The sequence below is a fragment of the Empidonax traillii genome, unplaced genomic scaffold (genome assembly GCF_003031625.1).
Source record: "Empidonax traillii isolate 1590-97213 ecotype Southwest subspecies unplaced genomic scaffold, ASM303162v1 scaffold714:size326938, whole genome shotgun sequence".
NCBI classification, from domain to species: Eukaryota; Metazoa; Chordata; class Aves; order Passeriformes; family Tyrannidae; genus Empidonax; species Empidonax traillii.
Genome location: NW_020955907.1, coordinates 113,221 through 137,466, shown reverse-complemented (window position 1 = coordinate 137,466; position 24,246 = coordinate 113,221). Strand labels below are relative to the sequence as shown.

At 41.4% G+C, this 24,246-nt stretch overlaps 1 protein-coding gene across 6 annotated transcripts in view; it reads left to right on the top strand.

Annotated features, from left to right (window-relative positions):
- DDX4 (DEAD-box helicase 4) overlaps positions 1 to 24,246 on the top strand; it is a 70,512-nt gene that overhangs the window by 27,447 nt on the left and 18,819 nt on the right. For all 6 annotated transcript variants that reach the window (XM_027900170.1, XM_027900173.1, XM_027900172.1 and 3 more), the window contains 3 exons: positions 20,864 to 20,945; positions 22,266 to 22,562; positions 23,936 to 24,056. In XM_027900170.1, coding sequence (XP_027755971.1) covers positions 20,864 to 20,945; positions 22,266 to 22,562; positions 23,936 to 24,056 — 500 coding nt within the window. The remainder of the gene's footprint in view (positions 1 to 20,863; positions 20,946 to 22,265; positions 22,563 to 23,935; positions 24,057 to 24,246) is intronic.

Here is a 24,246-nt window from a genome sequence, read left to right as displayed (position 1 = left end):
ACATGTGGATGTCAATACCTTGTCCTGTACTTCAGGAATTGTCAAATTGGTTCTATTTAGTTCTGTCATTGCAGATTTTACTTTTTCGTGACTATTACTGTGTGTAGTTTCAGTCTTTGGCAGTGACTTTTTTTTTATAAATCCACTGTTACTTGAGGGTTTTATGGTATGATTAGCTCTTAGCTGCAGTAGCCAATAAGCAATAGTAGAAGAAATCATATGCCTGTGGAGTGTAGACCAAGGATGTGGGAGTCTTACGTTTAAGAACATTTTCTTCAAGTTTATTTGATCTTTCTATTTTTTCTAAATGGCTTAAGGAAAATTTTGAAATCAAGTATGACTTAATTCTGGACAATAGTTCAGTAGTGCTTGAAATATAAATACTTAGTGTTTTTAATTTTATGCTGTTTATTTCCTTCAAAGTAGCTACAATACAGTCTTTGACACTTTAACTGTAGTGAATGTGGCTTTTATTTCTTTTTATTAAGCAGAAAAAATGTTCTGGTGAGAAAGGACACTTAGAGGAGTTATTTTGTGTTCAAGACTAGGGAGTCAGCTCTTTGTTCAGAGTTGCTGGACAAATTATTTGGGAGCTAAGCTACTGAAAATGTCGTCTTCATGCTTCTACATAGTTGTAGAAATCTGACTTATCTTTCAGAGCCTGATATCCATATATAAGTTAAGAGTAATATTTTCTTCAGAACTCACTGTAAAAGTGTGTGTTCCCTGCTGATACTGTCTGAGAAAACTATGGACAGTGGCTGTAATCAGATGACTTTAGTGTTGTATTAGCATGTCCGTCTTACTGCAGTGTAAATACTATCCAGCAGGATTTCATTGCTCTGTTGTCTTCCCCTCCTTCTTTAACTGAGTCAACTAAAATAGTTTTCAGTATCTAATCTTTACTTGAATATCTCTGAACTTCAAAGAATGTTGTGTTTTGCTTTTCCTCCATTATTCAAAGTGACATATGGACAGTCATAGGGGATGAGATGGTTGTTTACAAAGACTTTTTTTCCTGGAAAGGTGAATGAGGTTTGAACTGAAAGAAGTTGACTTAATTTTGACCTCCTTGTGCACTTCCCTTTACCACTGGTAGCAGAGAGGTGAAAACGGGCAGATGACTTACCGATAATTCTTTGTCTTCATCAACTCAGCCTCTCCACTCCGCTTGCTTAAAAATGCTGAGTTTCTCCCTTTAAGACCATTATCGTATATTAGCTGAAACTAAAAAGCTATCTCTATAGCAATATTTCATGGGCTTCTCAGTCTAAACATACCAGTCATATAATAAACTCAATTATATTGAAGACTTGTGTTTCTTAGGAGATTCTGTATTTTAAGGTCATATGCAGCATACTCAGATGTACTGAGTAAAAGGTATGATTCTTCTCCAGTATCTGAGCTTGCACTGTAAGCTTTTTTGTAGTACTTTAGCAGCTCAGAGATCACTTCTAGAGCTGAACACACTTGTTTTATTCTATTTATTATCTAGATTGAATATGTAACCCGCCCTCACTGAACCACTTTGGGAAATCTTGTACAAGACTTCAAGTACAATTATATACAACTTAAGAATAGAAAGCAATGATTTATTGGAAGATAACTGGTAGCATGTTAGTCCTAGCTAAAAGCTAATGTAAGTCACCTGGTAAGTTATAAGAATCTGACTTCAGACCACAGCAACAAAAATGCTCAGTCTCACCAAGTGAAGTCTTGGACGTCCTGACTCCTCAGAAGGTACTGTGTAGCAACAACCAAGACATCAATCAGTGTGTTACCAACATTATTCTCCTCCTAAATCAAAACCACAGCACTTTACCAGCTACTAGGAAGAAAATTAACCCTATCCTAGCTGAAACCAGGACAGAACCAAAAAGACAGAGGGAAAACACTCATCCTCTATTTCCCAGCTCACTCCAGGAACTTCTCCATGCCTTATTGCCACAGGTTAGACTTGCTAAAAGTGGCAACAAGGGGTGTGGGAAGGATTGGAGAGGGTGGAGTTTTGGTCAGCGTGTAGGGATATCACTCTTCTTCCAGCTTCCCTTTGCTGGGAGAAGAGCCTTTTCCTGTCTGCAGAGACTATGCTCTGGAGTGGCTTCTCTGCAGGCTGGAGTGAAAGCTCCACCTCCAGTCCTAGTGTTGCCTCTCTTGCTTCTTGATCCTTTTCATAATCTTTTTCTCTACTTTTTTTGCTGTTTCTTAGATGCATTTTCTCTGAGGCATTACCAGCTCTGCTGGAGACTCAGCTGTGCCCTGTGCTGGGTCTGCTGGGCTGCCTGGAGCTGTCTGTGTGACACTGGGCAACCCACAGCTCTCTAGCCCTGCAGGTCCCAATACCTAAATCTTGCCATTGATGAGTGCATCCAGCCTGTGATGACATTTGGTGGGGCAGGCACCACATTGTTCTGGGGTAAGAAAGGTGAGAATCTTAGAATTGTTAAGGTTGGAAAAGTTCAGCCATTAACCTGGCACTGTCAAGTCAACCGCTGAGCCGTGTCCATAAGTGCCATATCTACAGACCTTTTAAATACCCCCAGGGATGGCAATTCCACCACTTCCCGGAGCAGCCTGGTCCAATACCATAAGCAGCCTTCCCCAGGAGAATTAGATGCTGTGGGAAGCAATGTCAAAGGCTTTACTAAAGTCGAGGCAGACAACATCCATAGCCTGTTACTCATCCACTAAATTTTTCACCCTATCATAGAAGGAGATTAGGGCTGCTCAAGCAGGACCTGCATATCCTAAATCCATGCTGGCTGGGTTCCGGATCCCCTGGTTGTGCTGCGTATGCTGCATGATGGCACTTAAGGGGAACTACTCCATGGCCTGCGCCAGCACTGAGGGCAGGCTGACAGGCCTATAATTCCCCATATTCATCTTCCAATCCTTCTAGATGGGTATTGTATTTGCCATTTTTCAGTCAACTGAGACCTCCCTGGTTAGCCAGGGCTGCTGGTTAAGTGATGAAAAGTGGCTCAGTGAGCGCCTCTGTCAATTTGCTCAGTAGTAGAATTAACATTCCCACTTGTATTTTGAGGGCCAGCTCAGCAAGTAGATTTGCTTAACATAGGTTCCAGATTGCAAATCTGGTCACTAACACAATTTGTCTTTGAAAAGGCTATTTTGGGTCTTGGAAATTTTTTATGTATCATCTCTGGCCTTCTGAGGAGCCCTTATGTGATAAGTATGATGCTCTAACTTAAGGGCCAGGCAAGTGATGATGTAGGCGAAGGCCGTGGGGGGGGGTGTACCTAGGGCAACTCAGTCAACCCCCATGCATTACAACTGCCTCAGGAAAGGAAAGGAAGTATGAAAGAAAGAAATTGTAGGCAACTCCTTTCTGAGGCAAACAGTGGGCTTGTTACGCGGACCCGACCAAGGAAGACAAGATATCCTTGAAGAACAAGGGAGATACCCTGATTGAATCTATTATAGATCACCTAACCAGGATGAGGTATTTATTGATTTGCTGTGCCACCTTAACACTCACATATGGAGCTGGATGAGATTCACCCGAGTATACTGAGGGAGCTGGCACAAGTTCTCACTGAGCCACATTCCTCCACCGTTTACCAGCAGTCTTGGCTAACCTGGGAGGTTGGCCAGTGTGACATCCATCCATGAAAAGGGCTAGAAGAAGGCTTTAAGAAACTGCAGGCGCATCAGCCTGACCTCAGTGTTGGGGAAGGTTATGGAACAGATCATCTTGAGTGCAATCACGCAGCACACACAGGGCAACTAGAGGATCAGACCCAGCCAGCATGAGTTTAAGAAAGGCAGGTCCGAGTGGAGGAGGGGCAGGCTATGGATGTTGTTTACCCGGACTCACTAAAGCCTTTGTCACTGTTTCTCACAGGCTGCTCCTAGAAAAGCTGATAGCCTGTGACTTGGACAGGTGCACTCTTCATTGGCTTAAGAACTGTCCGGATGTCTGGGCTCAGAGAGTGGTGGTAAATGGAGTTACGTCCAGCTGGTCACTGTGGTGATCTCCAGGGCTCAGTACTGGGTCCAGTCCTGTTCAGTATCTTTGCTGATGATCTGATAAATTTGCAGATGACTCCAAGTTGGGTAGGAGGAGCACAAGTCCTGTGAGGAGCAGCTGAGGAAGCTGGGGCTGTTTAGCCTGAAGAAAAGAAGGCTCAGGAGTGACCTGAAAGGAGACTGTAGCAGGGTGGGGTCCACCTTTTCTCCCAAGTAAACAGCAACAGGACAAGAGGAAATGGCCTCAAGCTGTGCTAGGAAGGTTCAGACTGCATATCAGAAGAATTTCTTCGCAGAAAGCATTGTTAAGCATTGTAATGGGCTGTCCAGTGGGATTGTTCAAAAAATGAGTTGACATGGCACTTGGTTATATGGTTTAGTGGACAGTGGTAGGTGTTTGGTCAACACTTAGACTTGATGATCTTGAAGGTCCTTTCTAGCCATAATGATTTTATGATTGTATGATCTATGTGATGTTGTATTTCCTACCCTTTAATTCGGAGATATACCATGCTGTTGGGCGTATCACCTTTGAAAGATGCTGGCTCCAGAAATTATATGAATAATTTTAAAGAAGAATGGGTTGTGTGTAGGAAGAGAGGAGTATATGTATGATAAGCTCTTCTCATCTACATAGCTTTTTCCTTTTTTGAGAGGGTCTTTGTTAAAGTGTATGTTTGTAAGAATCTTGCTTCATTGTAAGTTACTACAAACTGCTGCAACTCTTCCTGTGTAGTGACTGTCTATCAGGAGTAAATAATGCTGGTTGAACTTGTCATAGAGAGTCTGCTCATTGTGGTTTTGGGGTGGAAAATTACAAGAAATGGCACCTTGTAGTCCTGCTATTAAAGCCACTCAGAATTTTCAGTAATTCCTTTACCCTGTTTGTACAAATGGGTTTAATTATGTTTCTCTGCTTTTGCAATCATAGTAAAAGGCTTGGGAAGCTTCAATTACCATAGAATGAAAACATGTAAAAAATTTCTGTAATAAACCAGCAAAGCCATCACTCTGGGAATAGAGTTGCTTCTTTGCCAGCACAATTGCAATACAGCTGTTGTTGCAGTGTTGCAATGATGTGAAGGAAGATGTGACAAAAAGGAAGTATTGAGTAGTTCTCTATTCTGAAATTGACAAAGGCTTTGTGGCATTTTTTTTGCAAAATACCTGATTCTTTTCTTGAGGAATAAGGCTTCTCTAGAGCAGAGATTAAGAAGATTCACAAATAACTACATTAAAACCTTTCTGTACGTATTAAATGTTGCACACTGCACAGCATAGAATTTGGCACATTTCTTGCTCCTTCTGTTAGGTTTGAATTGTTTGTAGATCTGCCTCTAAAACTATGTCAAATTAGAGTCATACAGTTGTTGCCTGTTGTAGAGGCCCACAGAAGCTGATTTGAGTCACAGGATGGATGGTGGTGGTGCATTCTGTCTCTCTCTCTCTCTTTCTCTCTTTCATTCTTGAATTCATTTCTCGCTCTCTGATTCCTCTCTTACCTTTCACCCCACCATTTCATCCAGATCCCACTGCTGTGTGCTTATATGGTGAATCAGGGACTAACATACCAATTTCCATGTGAAGTGTATAATTTACTAATAAAACACTGATTGTTTGCAGACCCTCTGACTTTTTTTGTTCATTTTGATGAATAAGCATTAACAAATCTTAGGGGTTTCCTTCCCCTCAAGGGTGGATCATCATACCTGATATTGTTGCTTCTTCATTGATATGGGAGTCATTAGTTTGGACGATGTATTGCATTTAAATGAAAGATGTAATCGCAAATTAGTAACTTGAGAGGGTGGTTTTGAGGGTACTGCTGCTATTGAATTTTTATGTTATACTCAAGTGAAATCTAAGGGCTATGTATTAATTCTTTGCCCCTTAAGAGCAGCCTTGCATGGAGGTTGAGTCTAGAGTATTTCTGGTGACTATTTACCAGAATTTAAAACCAGTTATGTATACTCAGAAATTGATATCAGAATCTGGTTATTTTCACTGGATGTTTTTCTTCCCACAAATGACATCACTAAGGAATAGGAGGGCACTCATGATTTTTATTTGTGTTCTACAATGGTTTAAGTCCATGGAAATCAGCTTCACTTCTCCTCTTTACACTGGGAGAAGTGAAGTGGTCAGGTGGTGGTTCAGGTCAATGACCCAGGAAGAAATCAACCTTACAAGTTACTTGATTAAAACCAGCTTTGTAACTTCTCAAGGTATAATTCGGTACATATTTTTCATCCAATCTGCTTTCATTATGACTGCACAATTAAATGCTGCAAGGTCTTTTTCCAGACTGGCCAGTGAAAATGCACCTCATTTTTCCGCTTAACTACATAATTCACTGTTCTGTGCCAGTGTGTTAATTCATACAGACTCACTGTAATTATAAGGTAGTCAGTAAGATCATAGGATGTGGTCACACAGAAGTTAAATACTTTTCAAAACTGAGCTACCACAGGTAAATTAATTTACGAGGGTCAGATTTTTAGCAGTAGTTCTGCAGCGTCCTGTCCCTGACAGAAGGGACAGTGCAAATGCCTCCCTTTAAGAAGGTGTACCATCTGGGATCAACCAGTCCCTGGAGCAGCCACTTCTGAATCACCAGCCAAAAGAACATGGGTAGAGAGGCATGGACAGTGAAAATTGTGAGTCTTCCTGTTGAAGACACTTCCTGCCACATGTTTCAGGAACAGCAGCTCAACTTTGCTCCCACTCTCAGGAAGAAGAGTTAGTTCTTTTAAAGCATTCATGTGCAAAGTAGATAAAAGCATCTCTAAGCGTGGATACGAAAACACACTTTTGGCATGATTTCTATTGTACTCTAAAGGTTTACTGTCTTCTGTTTCGAATCACTTTTGGTAAATCACGTCACCTCTTTTTGATAACATGTTTTTCTCTCCACTATTAAATTGTTACCAAGTGCGGTAGCTGAAACAGTTACTGACGGTATCACTAAGTGCTCTCTGCATCCTGGAATCTCTTTAAGTGCTACTGCCCAGACCCCACCCAAACATTTAAGGCTATGGACACTTTAATTTAAGCATATAAGCAGTCCTGAGACAGAAGGATGACTCAAGGTTTTTAAAAGTTAAGCACGTGTTTAATCTAGTAGGTCTGGTGGAACTTTTCATCACTTTGAAAGACTGAGCAGTCATCTTTCAGTGAGTCAATAAAAACAATGTATTAATCTGTGAGTACTAGCAACTAATCAGACTAAGTCTAGAAGTTAATTTCCATTCAATTAGAATTAATTAAGGGTCTAGTCTTGGCCTTTCTTTTGTGCTCAGTAGGAAAAAATATCTGATATGTCAAGGAGCATTTAGGTTACACTTTGTGTCTGTTTCTGTTGAATCACATTTCTGTTTTATCTGTTACCTACTCGTAAAATAAATGCAAGTTTTCAAAATATCAAGTTTTCAAATGCTAATGTATTACAATATTTCTAAATATCAAAGAGAATTTAGAAACAGTAAAACAGTTTAGAGGGTAGCCTTACACTGAGGTTATGGATGATGGGGAGATGGCGACATCATTGAAATGTAAAAAGGAAATCAATGGGCTGAATCTGATGATTAGATAAAGAGAGTGAGGGCTGGTGGGTACTCTGAAGGTTGGAATGGGTGTTGAGCTTGTGTGTTAAAATAGCTGCTGTGGGGGAAGCAAGGCTAAACAAACATGATCCGAACAAGTGATGGAAGTTAGAATGAGTCTATGTACAGCTTTTCTTACTTAGTGACACTAGTGTAGGACAAACACATTTGTTATCTGTAATGGATCTCTTCCTGAATTGGGGCCAAGACCTCTTGATGACATTTGTATTGACTGAATTATTAAAACGCAATAGCTGTTCTTGGAGAGTGTCTGCTTAGCAAGGACTGTCTGCTTAATAGGAGGCACATTACTATGGACTTTGGCTTTCCATTTACTGATTTCACCATATCTATTTTAATTGCAAGGTTCCTTCTGATCTTCACTCCTGCTGTTCCTTTTTGTGTTGCTGATGGTGGCATTCTTCTTCTTGTAAGTCATTAATCGGAATACATTTGTTAGCTTTAAAAGAGACTATCACATGAGTTGTTCCTCTCACAGTGCTGATGCCCTAAATGTTTCGTAAGGTACCTACTCGTGAGTGCTCTTAGTTGGTGACTGTTACTCGATACGCTTGTCTCGCTGTGCGTGCTTGTGCCATTTGAACGCGCAGCTGAATTGATTCATCTGCACCAAAATGCTGCACACATCACCGGACAGCCGGCTGCTCACTGCCCTTCGAGAGGGCTGCGAGGTTTGTGCGACAGGGGGGCCGGGCCCCCGCGCCGTCCCCGCCCCGCGGAGATGGGGTGGTGTGGGGTGTCCGCGGGACGGGCGGAGCTGCTGTGCGGGGTCCGGCGGGGCGGGGAGCGGCGTGGGCGGCGCCCCTCGGTCCACGCGGTCCCCACGGCCGTGGCTCAGCGCGGCCGGTGCCTGTCGCTGGGCTCCGGCCGCCGGGGAAGGCAGAGCATCCCCCCCACCGCAGACCTCGCTGACGGCGGAGCCCAGCGCCGTGCGGAGTCCGGCACCGCTCCCCGCGAGTCCTGCCGGCGAGGGCAGACGTTTCTGGCCTTCAGAATTACAGGAAAAAGCGTTACTTGGGCTGAGCCGGTCAACTTCCTATTTTGTACGCCCTTTCACGGTCTCGGGGAGGCAGAGGCGCCTGCTAAACCAAACGCTCGTTCTGCAGGCGAGGTAAGTGGAAAGGATGTTTTCAGCAGAGGCCCCTCTGCTCATTTCTGTCAACATGAAATGTTGATGAGTGTGAAACTCTTCCCCGGACTGTTACTCGCGTGGATCTCTAACAGTGGCGATGCATGCCTGTCTCTCCAGCTGTTCACCCCAGACTTGGGGCAAGGCGTGCTTTTGCATCTATCCGGGCCAAGAAGCTCCTTTCAGTTTCTTTCTTTCAGATCTGTGAGACAGTAAGAATTGAATTTCCCCATTTAGCTCATTACCTTCACCTCATTTTGGAAAGAATGGGATACAGATGCTTGGCAGTGGTTTTCTTCGTGTGTCTAATGGTTGAGTTAGTTTTCAAAATGTTTGCAGCATATGCAATCACAAAGGCAGTAAAATCTCTTTCCTAATTGCTCTCTGCTTAAATCTTTTCTATTAAGTCAAATTTTCTCGAAGTGATGTATCAGATTTTAATGCACTGGCCTTGTGTTTCTTCAATGCTTGCAGTTTCTACCTACTGAAAAAAATATTTTTATGTTGTGTTTGTGTCCATCACGAGTATCATCCTCACATACCCATGCTCAAAGTGGAGAAGTGTCACTTAGCTTCTCTCCTATAGTGGACTGTGTGATTTGTCTTTTGGAGGTATAGGATCTGGAGCACAAATGTGATGAGGAGCATCTGAGGGAACTGGAGGTGTTTAGCCTGGAGAAAAGGAGGCTCAGGGGGGACCTTATCGCTCTCTACAAGATTGTAGCCAGGTGGGAATTGGTCTCTTCTCCCAGTTAACAAGAAACGGGACAAGAAAAAATTGCCTCAAATTACACCAGGGGAGGCTTAGATCAGATGTTAGGAAAACTTTCTTCACAGAAGGAGTTGCCAAGCATTGAAACAGGCTGCCCTTGGGGAGTGGTGGAGCCATGGTCCCTAGAGGTACTTAGAAGATGTGTAGATGTGGCACTTTTGGGACATGGTTTAGTGGTGGAGTTGGCAGTCTTGGGTTAACAGCTGGGCTTGAGATATTTTGAACCAAAATGATTCCATGATTGTCTAAAATAGTTGAAATCCAACTTTTAGACTCTACCTGTGAATTAAAACCGATTGGGTAAGAGCATGTTTTCATACTTGAAGGAAGATTCATTTTTCTGTAATAATCATGTAAACCTGGTGAATTTTTGCATTATTTGGTGCTTATAGGGAACATTTTCAGTTAAAAAATGCCATACTAGGGGAGTTGTCAAAATGTAATTGTGTTTAGTAGGTCCACTGGAGCCTGATTTCACACCTCTGTGCTGTGCTTTGGCCGGCAGTTTCAACTGGGATACAAAAGTATTGTTAGTAAACTTTATATAACTAGTAAACAAGAGAAAAGCAGGATATTTAACTTCTATGAGTTGATCTGAAGTAGCCAGGGTAATGTGACAAATGTCTTATGCAGGTCAACACCAAGATAAACGTATTTGGAATCAAGGAATACAGAGGATGCTCAACAGGACAAAAAAAGTCTTTAAAATTAGTAATGTAAAGAACATTTTAGATAACTGTTAGGGAAAAGAAAAGGGCTAATGTTCTGCTTCAGTGTACAGTAAATAGGATAGCAGGTGTGTGCCTCATAGTGACCCTGTGTCCCTGTAAGAACGTACCTGAGGCGTTTAACATACAGTGGTGAAAGGTAGTAAGGAATATGGGGAGGTTAGCTGTTCATGTATACATTCACTGCATTAATGCAGTAGAGATTGTAGCTCATCTCTCCAAGCTTTTCTCTGACCATTCCACACTTAAGGAAGGATATGAAATACCTGAGAACCTTCAAAAGAGAATATAAAAAAATAACCAAAGGAAATGGAAACCAATGATGTATTATGCGTACGGGTAAACTTCAGGGTCATGGTCATCTTTTTTTGAGTGATAAGAAAGTATAAAAGTGAAGTTTTGTGCTTCTTTTGTTCCCTTCTTGTGTCTGTAGGAGCACAGAATTACCTGCACTGTCCTTTGTGTTCTTCTAACACTTGCAGCACTGCCGTAGGACAGGGATTATAATGATATCCCTCATTTTGGGGCTGTAATTGATTCCCTGAACAGCCCTGGAAAGTTTCTATTTTCTTTCTTGCAAAACACATTTTGTTAATGTTATTTAAGTAGATGTGTGATTTATTCCAGAACATCTAGTTCCAGTCTTAGTTTAAGAGGCAGGAGTGGTGAAGGTGAAGTAATGCTCTGGAGCAGTACAGAAAATCTTACTTCTGATTTTTTTTTTCTGAATCCTCCTGCGCTGCCCATCCATTTTGCTCACCTAGTTGCTTGCCACAGCAGAGCCAACTTGTTCTCCACTAACACGAAGGGGCATGAGGGCAACCATCCTGTCTAATAATATCTTACTAACTGAAAATGTCTGATACAAAATCATCTCTCAAAGTAGACTCCTGTAGCCCAAATAGACTTCATAGTAACTCTAACACCGAGCCTATGAAGAAGACTTCAAGACCAGACCTGTACATGAAGCCTGTTTAAACCATAACTTGTCTGTTTTTTCTTTCTCAATAAAAGGAACAACATTGCTGCTATGAAAGCTATATTCTTCTGTATCACCAACATTTATTTCTAATGATAGTGATGGCCTGGCCTTTCTTTCAGCTAGCATTATCAAGTCAGATACAATCATGTAGTTAAAATAAATGACCCATATATAAAGGTAAAGTAAATCTAGTTTTGTGTGTTTGTAACCTTAAACTTTCTCCCTAAAATTTAGGTTTCTGTTATAAGGTACAATATATTCATTAGTAAAGAAATACCTGTTTTGCAGCTTTTTTTCTCTAGCTGAGCATTTTCTATCTTAGGATATATTTGGAGGCTTATTTGTTATGCTTGTTCAGAAAATAATGAATTATATTCTATTTACTAGATATAGATTAATTATTTTTCTGTATTAGTATCAAGCTGCATGTAGTCAAAAATTTTATTTAAATTCTAATATAACAACATTTTATATTAAAATGTATTAATATTCAGTATGCTGTTAATTATTGTTTTATAAGAAAACAAAGGATTTATCAAAACATGTTTTACATTTGTAATTCTAGGATATACTAAGCAAAATAACTATTATCAGCAGTTATTAACAGAACTGACCTTTCCTGGTCACTGTGTCCTTCAGAATTTTAGAACAAAAGTATCTTATCCTTTTGTTGTTGCTTTTGCTGTTTAGAGACTGAAAGAGGAAAATAACTTTCCTGCTTTTTCAGTTTCCAGTTGATTTGCAGCTTTTATTAATAAGTTGTTGAACTTGATTTTTTTTGTTGTTTAGAACATGTTTCTGTGGTCAAAAGTTGGCATGGCATTTCAAGGACCTCTGCTTAATGTGACTCCTTCAGACTTGTCTGTAAGCTTAGAAGTTTTCTCAACAAATATATATTGTCTGAATTTATTTAATTTATTGTTTGAATTCATTTCATATATGTGATGTTAGCAGATTATGATACTATTATATTTTCAGGTAGACCACCATAATTTCAAATTTAATGGGTTTATTTTCAAAATAAAATGTACCTAGCATCTGTTTCAATAAAGTTCTATGTAAATGTTAATATTATAAATCATATTCATCCTGGTCTGAGGTTCAGCTGACTATTTTTAGCTCAGTTAAGGACTGTGGATTGTGAAACAGCATGCTCAGGATCTTTCACTAGAGTGTCATTTTCCCCATAGATGGGCTTGTCATTGAATGATTTATAGGGATTAGAGAGCTGGGAAACCCCTCAAATTTACTGCTTTCTCCAAGATGTTTCTGTGTCATTCTCTTCTCTGATCTGTGTAGATCTTCATTTTCCTCTTCTGATGCTCACTGGTACACACCTTTGTTGTAGTCCTGACCAAAGCTTGAAGATGATGTGCCTTGTTATCAAGAAAGGACACTGAAGTTCATATTTGGATCAGTTGCCTGAAATGTCCTCTTTCCCTCTAGGATTTGTGTAAATGCTGATGGATTTGAATCTTACAGTTCTGAAAACTGTTAGTTATTGCTTTTCCAGTTGCATCTGTGCAGAACATCACAGTCAGGTGGCCCAGTGGGGCAGAATGGAGACCTGGGCTTCTGGCATTCAGCATTTTCTGGTCACATATAGAACAAGGTCTGTCTCTCCATAAGGCAGTTGGCATGGCAGAGATGCAATTGATAGTGAAGACTAAATAAAAGGAGTGTCTATTCAGCTTCTTTCCTCTTTCATAGTTGGTAGAAGAGTGTCAGACCTGGTAGGAAAGTATTCCCTGCCACAATCCAGCAAAGATATTAAGAATTCTCGATGATGACTGGAAAAGAGAGTGGTGGTGAATCGTGCCGCATCTGCTTGGCAGCCAGTTGCTATTGATGTTCCCCAGGGCTCAGGATTTGAGCCAGTCCTGTTTAATTAATCTTTACTGATGATCCAGACAAGGAGATCAAGTTTCCTCTCAATTTGTTTGAGAATGACACAGAGTTGCATGTGAGTGTTGATCTGCTGGAGCATAGAAAGGTTCTTCAGAGGGATCTGGACAGGCTGGATTGATGGGCTGAGGCCAGTGGTATGAGATTCAATAAGGTCAAGTGCTGGGTCCTGCCCTTGGGTCACAACTATCCCAGGTAGCACTGCAGGCTGTGGGAAGAGCGGCTGGAAAGCTGCCTGGTGGAAAAGGGCTTGGGTATGCTGGTTGACAGCAGTTAAACATGATCCAGCAGTGTGCTGAGATGTCCAAGAAGGCCGGTGGCATCCTGGCTTGGATCAGCAATAGTGTGGTCAGGAGGATCCAGGCAGTGATCATCCCCCTGTACTTGGCACTGAGCACCTCAAATGAATATGTTGCAAGGAGAGAAAGACTAGGGATAACGTGGGCCCACTTTGGAAGGAAACAGCAGACCTGGATACCCTGGACGAAGAGAAGGCCAAGGTTCTCAAACATTTCTATACCTCAGTATTCAGCAGCAAGTGCTCCAGCCATATCACCTGAGTTGAGAAAGGCAAATGGGAGAATGATGACTCTAAACTCGCTATAGAAGAGGATTGGTTCACAGACCATCTGAGGAACCTGAATTTACACAAGTCCATGGGACCCAATGAGAAGCATCCATGGGTCCTGAGGGAACTGGCAGATGATGTTGCTAAGCCATTATCCATCACTGAAAAATCATGGCATCAGTCTCTGTTAACTGGAAAGAGGTAAGTATAATGCCCAGTTTTAAAAAGGGGAAAGTGGAAGACCCAGGGCACTACCAGAGAGTCAGTCTCACCTCTGTGCCAGGCAAGATCATTGAGCAGATTCTCATGGAAACTATGCTACGGAAGCTATGGAAAACCAAGGGTTGATTGGTGATAGTCAACATGGTTTTACAAAGGGAAAATCATGGCTGACAAATTTGGTGACCTTCTATGATGGGGCCTACAGTATTTGGGGATGGGGCAGAGCATCGTCTACCTGGACTTCTGCAAAGTGTTTGACACCATCCCACATGACATCCTTTTCTCTAAATTGAAGAGACATGGATTTGATGGATGGACCATTCAGTGGATAAAGAGCTGGCTGGATGGCAGCACATAAAGAGTTGTGGTCAGTGGCTCATTGTCCATGCAGAGACCAGTGACGAGTGCTGTCCCTCATCTTTCAGTACTGGGGCCTGTTCAACATCTTTATCAGTGACGCGGAGAGTGGGATTGAGTGCACCCTCAGCACCAAGCTGTGTGGGGCAGTAAACATGCTGGAGGGAAGGGATGGCATCCAGAGGGACCTTACAGGCTGGGGAGATGGGCCAGTGCAAACCTCATGAGGTTCTACAAAGCAAAGTGCAAGGTCCTACACCTGGGTCAGGGCAATCCTGGGCACACCTACAGGCTGGGGGGAGATGTGACTGAGAGCAGCCCTGTGGAGAAGGACTGGGGCATGATGATTGGTGTAAAACTTAACATGAGCTGGCAATATGTGCTCAGAGCCCAGAAAGCCATTGAAATCCTGGGCTGCATCAAAAGTAGAGTGGCCAGCAGGTCAGAGGAGGTGATTCTGCCCCTCTGTTCTGCTCTTCTGAGACCCCACCTGAAGTGCCGCGTCCAACTCTGGGTTCCCAACATGAGAAGGACATGGAACTGTTGGAGCAAGTGCAGAGGGGGGCCATGAAGTTGATAAGAGAATTGGAGCACCTCCCCTATGAAGATAGGCTGAGAAAGTTGTGGCTGTTCAGCCTGGAGAAGAGGTTATGTGGAGGCCTCAGAGCACCTTCCAGGATCTGAAGAGGGCCTATAGAAAATCCAGAGAGGGACTCTTTGTCAGGAACTACAGTGATCAGGTACAAACTGAAACAGGGGAAGTTTAGGTTAGGTATTATGAAGAAATTTTTTGCTGTGCAGGTGGTGAGACAGTAGAACAGGTTGCCCAGGGAGTTTGTGGATGCTCCAGTCGTGGCAGTGTTGAAAACCAGGTTGGATAAGGCTTTGAGCAACGTTGTCTAGTGGGAAGAGTCACTGCCCGTGGCAGATGAGTCTGGGATTGGATTATCTTTAAGGTCCATTACAACCCCTTAACACTCTATGCTTCTGTGACATACTGCCTTTCCATTTATCCATGTGGCATGTTCTTTATTCCTGGTGTAATATCTACACTGCATGCAGAATTGTGCATGTAGTTAAAAACAATCTTAAAATTGGATCTGAATGGAAAGGATTTCCTGTCCTGAAATGGGGGAGAATGATGATTAAGAAATGGTTTTACATACAGTGTGGGGAAAAGTTACTTTGGATAATTTTTCCCTCTGGCTTCTTTAAATTTTTAAACCGTAACACTTTCAAATGCTGAAATTTCAAAATGAAAATGGAAAATTGGAAGTATAGAGAAAATATTGTTTCATCAAGTATGTTACACAAATTTTATTTGTTTAATGTGACGTTTATTGAGATTGCATCTGCCTGCAAGAAATCTGGGTTTGGTGAATCAATTCTTGAACTATTTGAAGAAGAGAGTTCTGTTCATGCCATTTGTTTAGTTATCTGAATTTACCTTACATGGGCATCTTGAAGTGAAACACTTCTTAATTTATAATGTGACTTTCATTCAGACATACTGTTTCATCACTTTTATGTGTGCAACCTCTTCAGCAAGCAGCCAAAGAGCTGTTCAGTCATGTATCAGTATCATGACAAGCAGGTGAGACTTGAGCAACATTGTAACCTGCTGAGTCACTACCCTGGTTTCTTGCAGGTAGTAACTAGCAGCTGACATGTCAAATAAACAGCTGCTAATTGGTACTGGAGAAAGTGGAAGCAGGAGGACTGAACCAAATTAACAGCTCACACTTAGGAAGAAATGTTATGGAGGTCTCTCTCCCCAGTCCTCTCCTCTATTTCACCGGCTAAGATGACTGTCTAATCATGTAAGCAAGTTGCTTACATTTGGTAAAGTAGCACAAATTCTTTCTGTTCTTAGTGTTCTGCTATTTTGGCATATGGAAGTGACTTACTGTGTGGCAAGTAGGACACTAGAGGAGCACTAGAAGAAGGGGGGAAAGGTAGCTGTTGTTACAGGCTGAGGAGCATCCACTGAGTGTGGTAGGGATCTTTGTTTAATCTTTCCGGTGAGCATGTGAAATCAGAATTTTTCAAAGGCTTCTAAATTGGCATCACAGCCAAATTTGCTATGCCTGTTCTTTTAGCGCTGTTCTCCACTGTGGTGGGATATGTGGTGGTATGCACTATTTTTGGCACAAGGGTAATTCAAAAATGTTTTCATGATTTCCCAATGCTTCTGAGTTCCAATTCCTGGCTAAAAAAGTGTGGGATTTCTGGAGCTAATTAAAGGAATATGATGAAGAAATGTTGTCTTTATTCTTGAAAACAGCTGAACTATTGTGGCTGAAATGCAGTCTCTTCTGATTCATGTACCCTCAAAAACAGTAAAACCAGAACATGCAGAAATTTTATTGTGGGGAAAAACAAGAGGAGTTAGATACGTACCACATGCCTTCAGGGCTGTGATCTTTGGACATCATGGAGATGCAGCGGGATGGTTCCTATGACTGGAGTGTTGGAATGGCACTTTAGGAAGGACAGGCAGGGGAGTTGAGGAGGCAGTGTTGTCCTGTATGTCAATGATCAGCTGGAGAGCATGAAGCTCCTCCTGGGGATGGGTGAGCCAAACAAGAGCTTATGGGTCAGGATTTAAGAGTGGACAGGGACAGGGGACGTTATTAGTGGGAGTCTGCTATGGGGCAGTAAGACCAAGTGGATGAGGCTCTCTATAGACAGATGGGAACAGCCTCATGTTCACGTGTCCTGGTCCTCATGGGGAACTCCACTACCCCGGCATCTGTTGGAGGGACAACACAGTAGGGGACCCAAGTGACAGAGAAGCCAATAAGGAGAGATTCTGTGCTGTACTTTGTTCTCACCAGCAATGAAGGACTGGTAGAAAGGTGAAGTTCAAGGGCAGTCTTGGCAGCCGTGAAATGCTCAAGTTGAAAATCCTGTAAGGCAGCAAGGACACTAGGCTCGTTACCCCCGACTTAAGGGGAGCAGAATTTGGCTTCTTCAGGAATCTGCCTGGTAGAGTACCATGGGATAAAGCTGTGGAGGGAAGCAGGGCCCAAGAGAGCTGGAATGATATTCATGGATCGTTTTCTTCAAGCTAAGGAGCAATGCATCCCAGCAAAGAGGAAGTCAGGCAGAAACACCGTGAGGCCTGCTTGGATTAACAAGACGCTCCCAGACCAACACAAGCACAAAAAGGAAGTCTACAGAGGGTAGAAGCAGGGACAGGTAGCCTGGGTAAAATACAGTGAGTGGCCAGGGATTGGGTGAGGAAAGCTAAAGCCTTGATAGAATTAAATCTGGCCAGGAACATCAAGGGCAATGAGAAAAGTTTCTGTAGGTATACTGATGCAGAATACTTGGAACAATTACTAAAGGTTCTTTTTTTTTAAATTAACATCAGTAGTGTAACCTGTCTTTACTGCTTTAAGAATAAGAACATACACCCTAGGCAATTGAAGTAGTAATAGATTCTCTTTATGTACTGGCTTTGTTTCCTGTTGGAACACATCTTGCTACTGCTGGTTTTTTTGGAGTGTGTTGCTGGGCAAACTCTTCCCTCATTTTTCTTTTTATCCCATTGTCCTTTTAATTTTTTTCCTCCTGTTTCATACTGTCATAGCCTCAAAGTTTATAAAATGCTTTCCAAGAAAAACTGAAAATAGTATTCAAGATGAGTTCTGAGAGAAACTGAGCACAAATCATTGTTTTCACTATGGTTTTGTCTTTGAGATTACTGTAAGACAATTTTTAATAAGCCAAAGTTTTTGTATAAGAAACCATAACATAGGACATAACTCCCTCTGCCTATATCTCACTCTGTCCTTAACAGTGACCTGGTGCTCAACTGCTTCCTATCACTGTCTGAACCTGTGGGAGGAGGAGACACCTTGTTCTGCTTGAAAGCTGCTGGTTTACCTGTTTTAGGGAAACAGTACTTGCCTCCCACCTAGAGCCCTCCAGAGATACAGGTTTGCATGGAGAGCTGAAATTCCAGATTACTATGAAAATCTAACATGAAACAGGGACCCTAACTAGCTGCAGCAATGGTAATGCCCACCTTTTGCTTATTAACATAGTAGCTGGAGCTTCTTGTCCAGTATGTAGGAATATTGAGCTCTAAGCCCTCATCTGGTGAAAGGGATCTGAAATCTTCTACTGGCAGGTCTGCTTACTAGCTAAAGGAGTAGTCTGGATTGCTGAGAAGTTGGGCTGCTTTACAGACAGGAGTTGTTACAGACAAGCTAATGAAGTGTGGACTGGAAGGGCAGACAGTAAGGTGGATTTAAAGCTGGCTTAACAAATGGGCCCCGAGGGTGGAGATCAGTGGCATGAAGTCCAGTTGGAGGCCAGTGACTAGTGATGTTCCCCAGGGGACAATACTGGATCCAGTCCTGTTCAGCATTTTCATTAATGTGCTGGATTTTCCACTCAGCTCTGCACTGGTGCAACCTCACCTTGAATACTGTGTGTAGTTTTGGGCACTGCAATATAGGAAAGATTAGAGAGCATAAAAGCTATTAGAGAGCATCCAAGGGAGGGCAATGAAGGGTGAAGAGGCTTGAGAGGAAGCCATATGAGGAGTGGCTGAGGTCGCTTGGTCTGTTCAACCTGGAGGAGACAGAGGAGAGACGTCTTTGCAGTCACAACTTCCTCATGAGAGGAAGAGGAGGGGCAGGCACTGATCTCTTCTCTGTGGTGACCAGTGACAGGACCCAAGGGAATGGTCTGAAGTTGTGTCAGAGGAGATTTAGGTTGGATATTAGAGAAAGGTTCTTCACTCAGAGGGTGGTTGGGCACTGGAACAGTCTCCCCAGGGCAATGGTCACAGCACCAAAATTGACAGAGTTCGAGAAGCATTTGGATGACACTCCCAGGCACATGGTGTGACTCTTGGGGATGGTCCTGTGTAGGGCCAGACATTGGACTTGATGATCCTTGTGGGTCCCTTCCAACTTGGGCATATTCTGTGATTCTGCTGATTAGAATGCTCTGGCAAGAGTGTACCCTCAGTGAGTTTGCTGATCACACAAAACTGGTATGTGTGACTAATAAAACAGAGGGTTGAGTGCTGACCATAGAGACCAAGGCAAGATGGAGAAATAGGCTGACAGGAACTTTATGAAGTTCAACAAGGAGAAGTGCCAAATTCTTCAATGGGGAGGTACAAGCTCAGACAAAGTACCACAAAGTACAGGGGGCTGGCCAGCTGGAGGGCAGCTTTGCAGCAAAGGCCCTGGGGCTCCTGGTGGACACTGGATAGAACATGAACTAGCAATGTGCTGTTGTGGCGAAGAATGCTAATGCTGTCCTGGGCTGTGTTAGGAGGAGCGTAACCAGCAGGTCGAGGTATCCTGCCTATCTGTTCAGTACCTCTGAGACCACATTGAGTATTTGTCCGGTTCTGGACTGTACGGTACAAGAGAGACATAAAACGTGCTGGAGAGACTTCAATGAATGGCCACCATAAAGGTTAAGGGAGGGGAGCATCTCTCATATGGGAGAAGCCTGAGAGGATTGTGACTATTTAGCCTGGAGAAGAGAAGGTTCAGAGGGTATTTCAGCAGTACTTGAAAGAAGGGTACAAAGAGAACAGAGCTAGACTCTTCCCAGTGATGGGAACAGGGGGAGGGGGCACGAACTGAAACATAGGAGATTCCCTCTGAACATCAGGAAAGGCTTTTTAGCTGTTGAGAATGACTGAGTACTGGAGCAGGTTACCCAGAGAGTTAGTGCAGCCTCCATCGATAGAGGTCATCAAAAGCTGTCTGGACGTGGTCCTGGGCAACTGGCTCTAGAGGGTGTTTATGAGCAGGGAGTTTGGATTAGATGGTCTGTAGAGGTCACCTTCCAAACTCACACGTGGTGGGATTCTGTGGCTGCTGACAGCAGTGCTTGAGGCAAGACGTGTTTGATTTTCGTAATTGTCCCTCTGGAACCTTTTAGAAGAAATTGGTCTACGTCTTAGCTCTGCTCCTTCTTTCCCTAGGGTTTGGGGTTTTTTAGCTGCACAGTAGTTCAGCTTCAAAGAGCAACCCAAAGGGAGGTGCCTTCCTTTGTCTTTGTGGAGTGTCCTTTAATCTGTTGCCAGGGGCACTTAGATGGGATGAAAACAATGCAAGTTCACTTTCTTTTGGGTGAAAGGTGACCTGGACTGTTGTTCACCTCCTGAACAATTGTTTTACTAGGTGGTGGTGCAGGAGATAGGTGGATCATTCCTTCTCCTGCAACAGCTTTCATTTTCAAAAGAATTCACAAAGTGAATCTGCTCAGAAGATGACTAGGCAGGCCGAATATCCAGAGAATGTATATATATTTCTTACTAGTTCTTTATGTAATCCTTGGGAGGTAAATTACTTGGGTGGATTGGATTGCCCTCAGCAGTATTTCAGGTACACTTCTCTCTCTCTTTGTTGCAGAAAATATGTTCGTGTATCTTAGGAAAACTGCACTAAATTTCTTCCATTGTGCAGGAAAGTAACACTCAGACAAAACAATAATTAATTTGAATACAAGTGAGAAATGCTAAATAGCATTATTAACTCTTACACAAACATTAACAAAGTATTACAGGGACCTCTTTACTAGAAGAATATATTTTTTTCTTTTTATGACAGCATTTCTTGCCTGTAGTTACTGAGAAGGAAATGTTCAGCTCTTTGATTTGGATGTTCATCCTGCTCTGCAGCTCTGTAGCAGGTATGTTTCTTGATTATTAGCATCTGTCTTGCCATAAGAAAATTTTCCAGAAGGTGACGTCCTCCAAATGAAATTTTGAAGAGTTCTGAAACAGAAAAGTGTATTTTATAAGTCGATTGACTAAGTAGTGTACAGTATATGTAGAAAAATTAATTTATGGCAGTCTTGATGTCCTCTTGTGTACAGATTTATTTATGAAACTTATTAATGATTTAATAACTACAAATTTATGAAAGTTGGCTTCAAGAAATAAGTAACAGCAAAACAAAACAGCACAAAACATGTTGCTCTTTGCAAGACTTTATTGGGTGATTCTTGCACTGTTTGATAACTTCTTTGTTGAATTCATTCATTCAGCCTACTTAAGTGTTTTTCTTTTACGTGTATTTTGATTACAATTCCTGCACTCTATCTGGCAATATAAATTCCAAGAGGTGTACAGGTACTAATGAGATACTGAAATATATTCCAGCTAAGTTATACATTTTAACCTTATGAGTTTGATGTATCTTCTGGTATTGTGGTTAGTAATGATAACACATAAATGCTATGCATCTATTTGACATATAGGAGTGCTTTACAAAATCATATTTTTCTTCACTTACAACTAGAAGCATCTGAGTTGAAATGTCCCAGTTATTTCAGTGAAGTTTTAGAAATGTCACTCCAATGTAACACCTATTCTAATATGGTAATTATTATTGTGATAGAAGGTTAACTTTGTTCATAAAATCTTATGTGTATGAGGCAATAAGAAACTTTTGTTTATAATTCAACAAGATAAGTTTCATAGACATCCTGTTAATCAAGCAAGTGTCAGTAAAAATAATTGCAGACATCTTGCTAAACAAACAAGTATCAGTTTTGGTAAAATTTACAGCTGATAAGAACTGCACCTTTCATCTCTGACAAATGCCAGATGACCACTCAGCAACAAGCCACGAACTCAAGCCACACGCAGATTTACATTCAAAACCCAGGACTTGAAAATGTATAAAAAGAGACACTGACTTCATTTCGGTGTGCCTCGACGGGGCACCTGCCCCCAGGCCACCCAGCACTGTTTTGCTTTATTGTCGCTTGCTTAATAAATTTATCAATGTTTAATTGGAATTGAGTTGTCTAAATTCTTATACTAACTTATAACATTATGAACTGAGTTTTCAAACAGCAGTGTCTGATTTGAGTGACTGAACATTTTATTTGAGCTCCCTTTGACAAAAAGAAAAAATTATTCCTAGATAACAAAATAACTTACAATTTTTTCCACTGGTATTTAAGATGATTTAGGCTATGTCATGTCTTTGATTTTGTTTTTAGATGAAAACTTTATCAGAGATGCTGACATTTTTCCTTCATCTACTGAAATTGAAAGAGGATCCCCCCTGAAACGGTTTTGTGTTCTTGGAAAACGCCACCTGCCTCACAGAAATGCAAGCCACATCATCTGGAAATTGAATGATGAATTGATTGCTCCAGAAAACTACAACATTGTGAATGAGACTGTATCTAGTATAACCATTCCTAATTTCACTTACAGCAGAGCTTATCTGAAATGTTTCATGAAGTACTTGGACAAGGAACAGCTTCTGGTTCACACAGAAGTTAAATCTGGCTGTAAGTACAAATACAGAAAAATGAATTTTAACACTTTTTAATAATTTAGGAATTTTTCTTTTAAAAGAGCTACTTTTTTTATCTTGTGGCAGAGTAAAATACCTGTATTCAAGTAGCTCATTTTTTCCTCCCTGAAATAAATAAAGTATGAATTTATGGGCATTCCTTACTGACACTGTTTTAAAGCCTCTCTGATCCCAGCTTTTAGCCAGTTGAAATTTTCTGTAGAGTTCCAAAGGTGCTGGGTATATCCCTTTGGTTATATCTTCTGTCTAACTTTGCTAAATTCAGCTTCCTCCAGAGAGGACTTCCTCTCTAGTCCTCTCTTCCAAAGAAATTTTAATTATAAATCTCTTATGGAGAAGGTTAAAGTATGTATACAAAATGCTCTAGTTTACTGAACAGATTAAGTCCAGATTATACTAATGTATGCCTGGAGGTCCCATTCTAATAAAGCAGCAATAAATGCAGAAAGACATCTGTAGAATAAAATCCAGCAGAAGGTATTGCTTGTCTGTGAAGTTCATTGTGCCATAAACCCATCAATAACAGAAAGTTCTTTTAAATGTTCTATTAGAGGGGCCACAAAAGTACTATTTTGAAAAGAGGGCTTTTTCATCCAACTTATTTAAATGGGCACAGTTCTCTTCCTTTCCACTCCAAATTCTTCCCACCAGTGAAGTAATCTGGCTGTAACAAAGAAATCTTTGAGGATGTTACATTTTTATGGATGACTTCAGACTACAGAGATTGCAAAAGATTGTCTCCTTTATGCTGTTTTGTATAAAACAATAAAGAGAGTCCAGAATTAGTGATCTTTTCAAGGTCACCTAGATCTGTTTCCCAGGAATTTGTCTTCTGCACTCTGTATGTGATTAGACGTTCTTTGAGGGAATCAAGAGGAGTTTTATCCTTCAAAGAATGCCTCCTTTTTTGGAACTTTTGTACTATTTCTTTGTTTTTCTCTTACTGCCTGGACTGGCATTGAGCTACAGATGTGTTGCAGGTGGGAGGTGGGGTGTGTATGTATTTAGAGATTCAGGACAGTATATATAACAAGATAATTAATCAGTTACTGCCTTTAGGCCACCTAGTAAAGTATTTCCAAGAAGTAGCTGGAGAAAATCTCTCTGTCTCCCAAGGGAAACACAGACTGGTTTTAATTTTGATTTTATGAGGAGTTTTGAGGGCAGTAAGAAATAGTAAAATGAAGTGCTATGCAATACACTGGGTGAAGTTTGCCATAACCTGCTTTTTGACCAACAAAATCAGCTGTACATTAAAATTACTTATTTGTTCTGTTTTTGTTGTTGTTGTTGTTTGTTTGTTTGTTTTTTGGTTTTGTTTTGTTTTTTAAACCTTTGTCGTTTTAGTTCCTCCAGACACTCCAGGAAATATTTCCTGCATTTATTACTCTGAAGCTAACCTTACCTGTACCTGGAATTCAGGAAGAAAAACAAGTTTAGCAAGAAACTATACTCTTTACCGAAAATTGTAAGTATAGGAGGTACTGGGAACTGGGTTGCTGGAGTGTGACAACCAGGCCCTTTCCCCTCTCATCCTGACTTCTGTTTAAAGAAAACCTGGTAACATCATGGAGTTCAGAGTTGTGGCATTAATGTAAATTAAATTAATTAATTCAAGGTTGGTAATTGTTGAAAAAAGTTACAGCGACCTTTTTAGT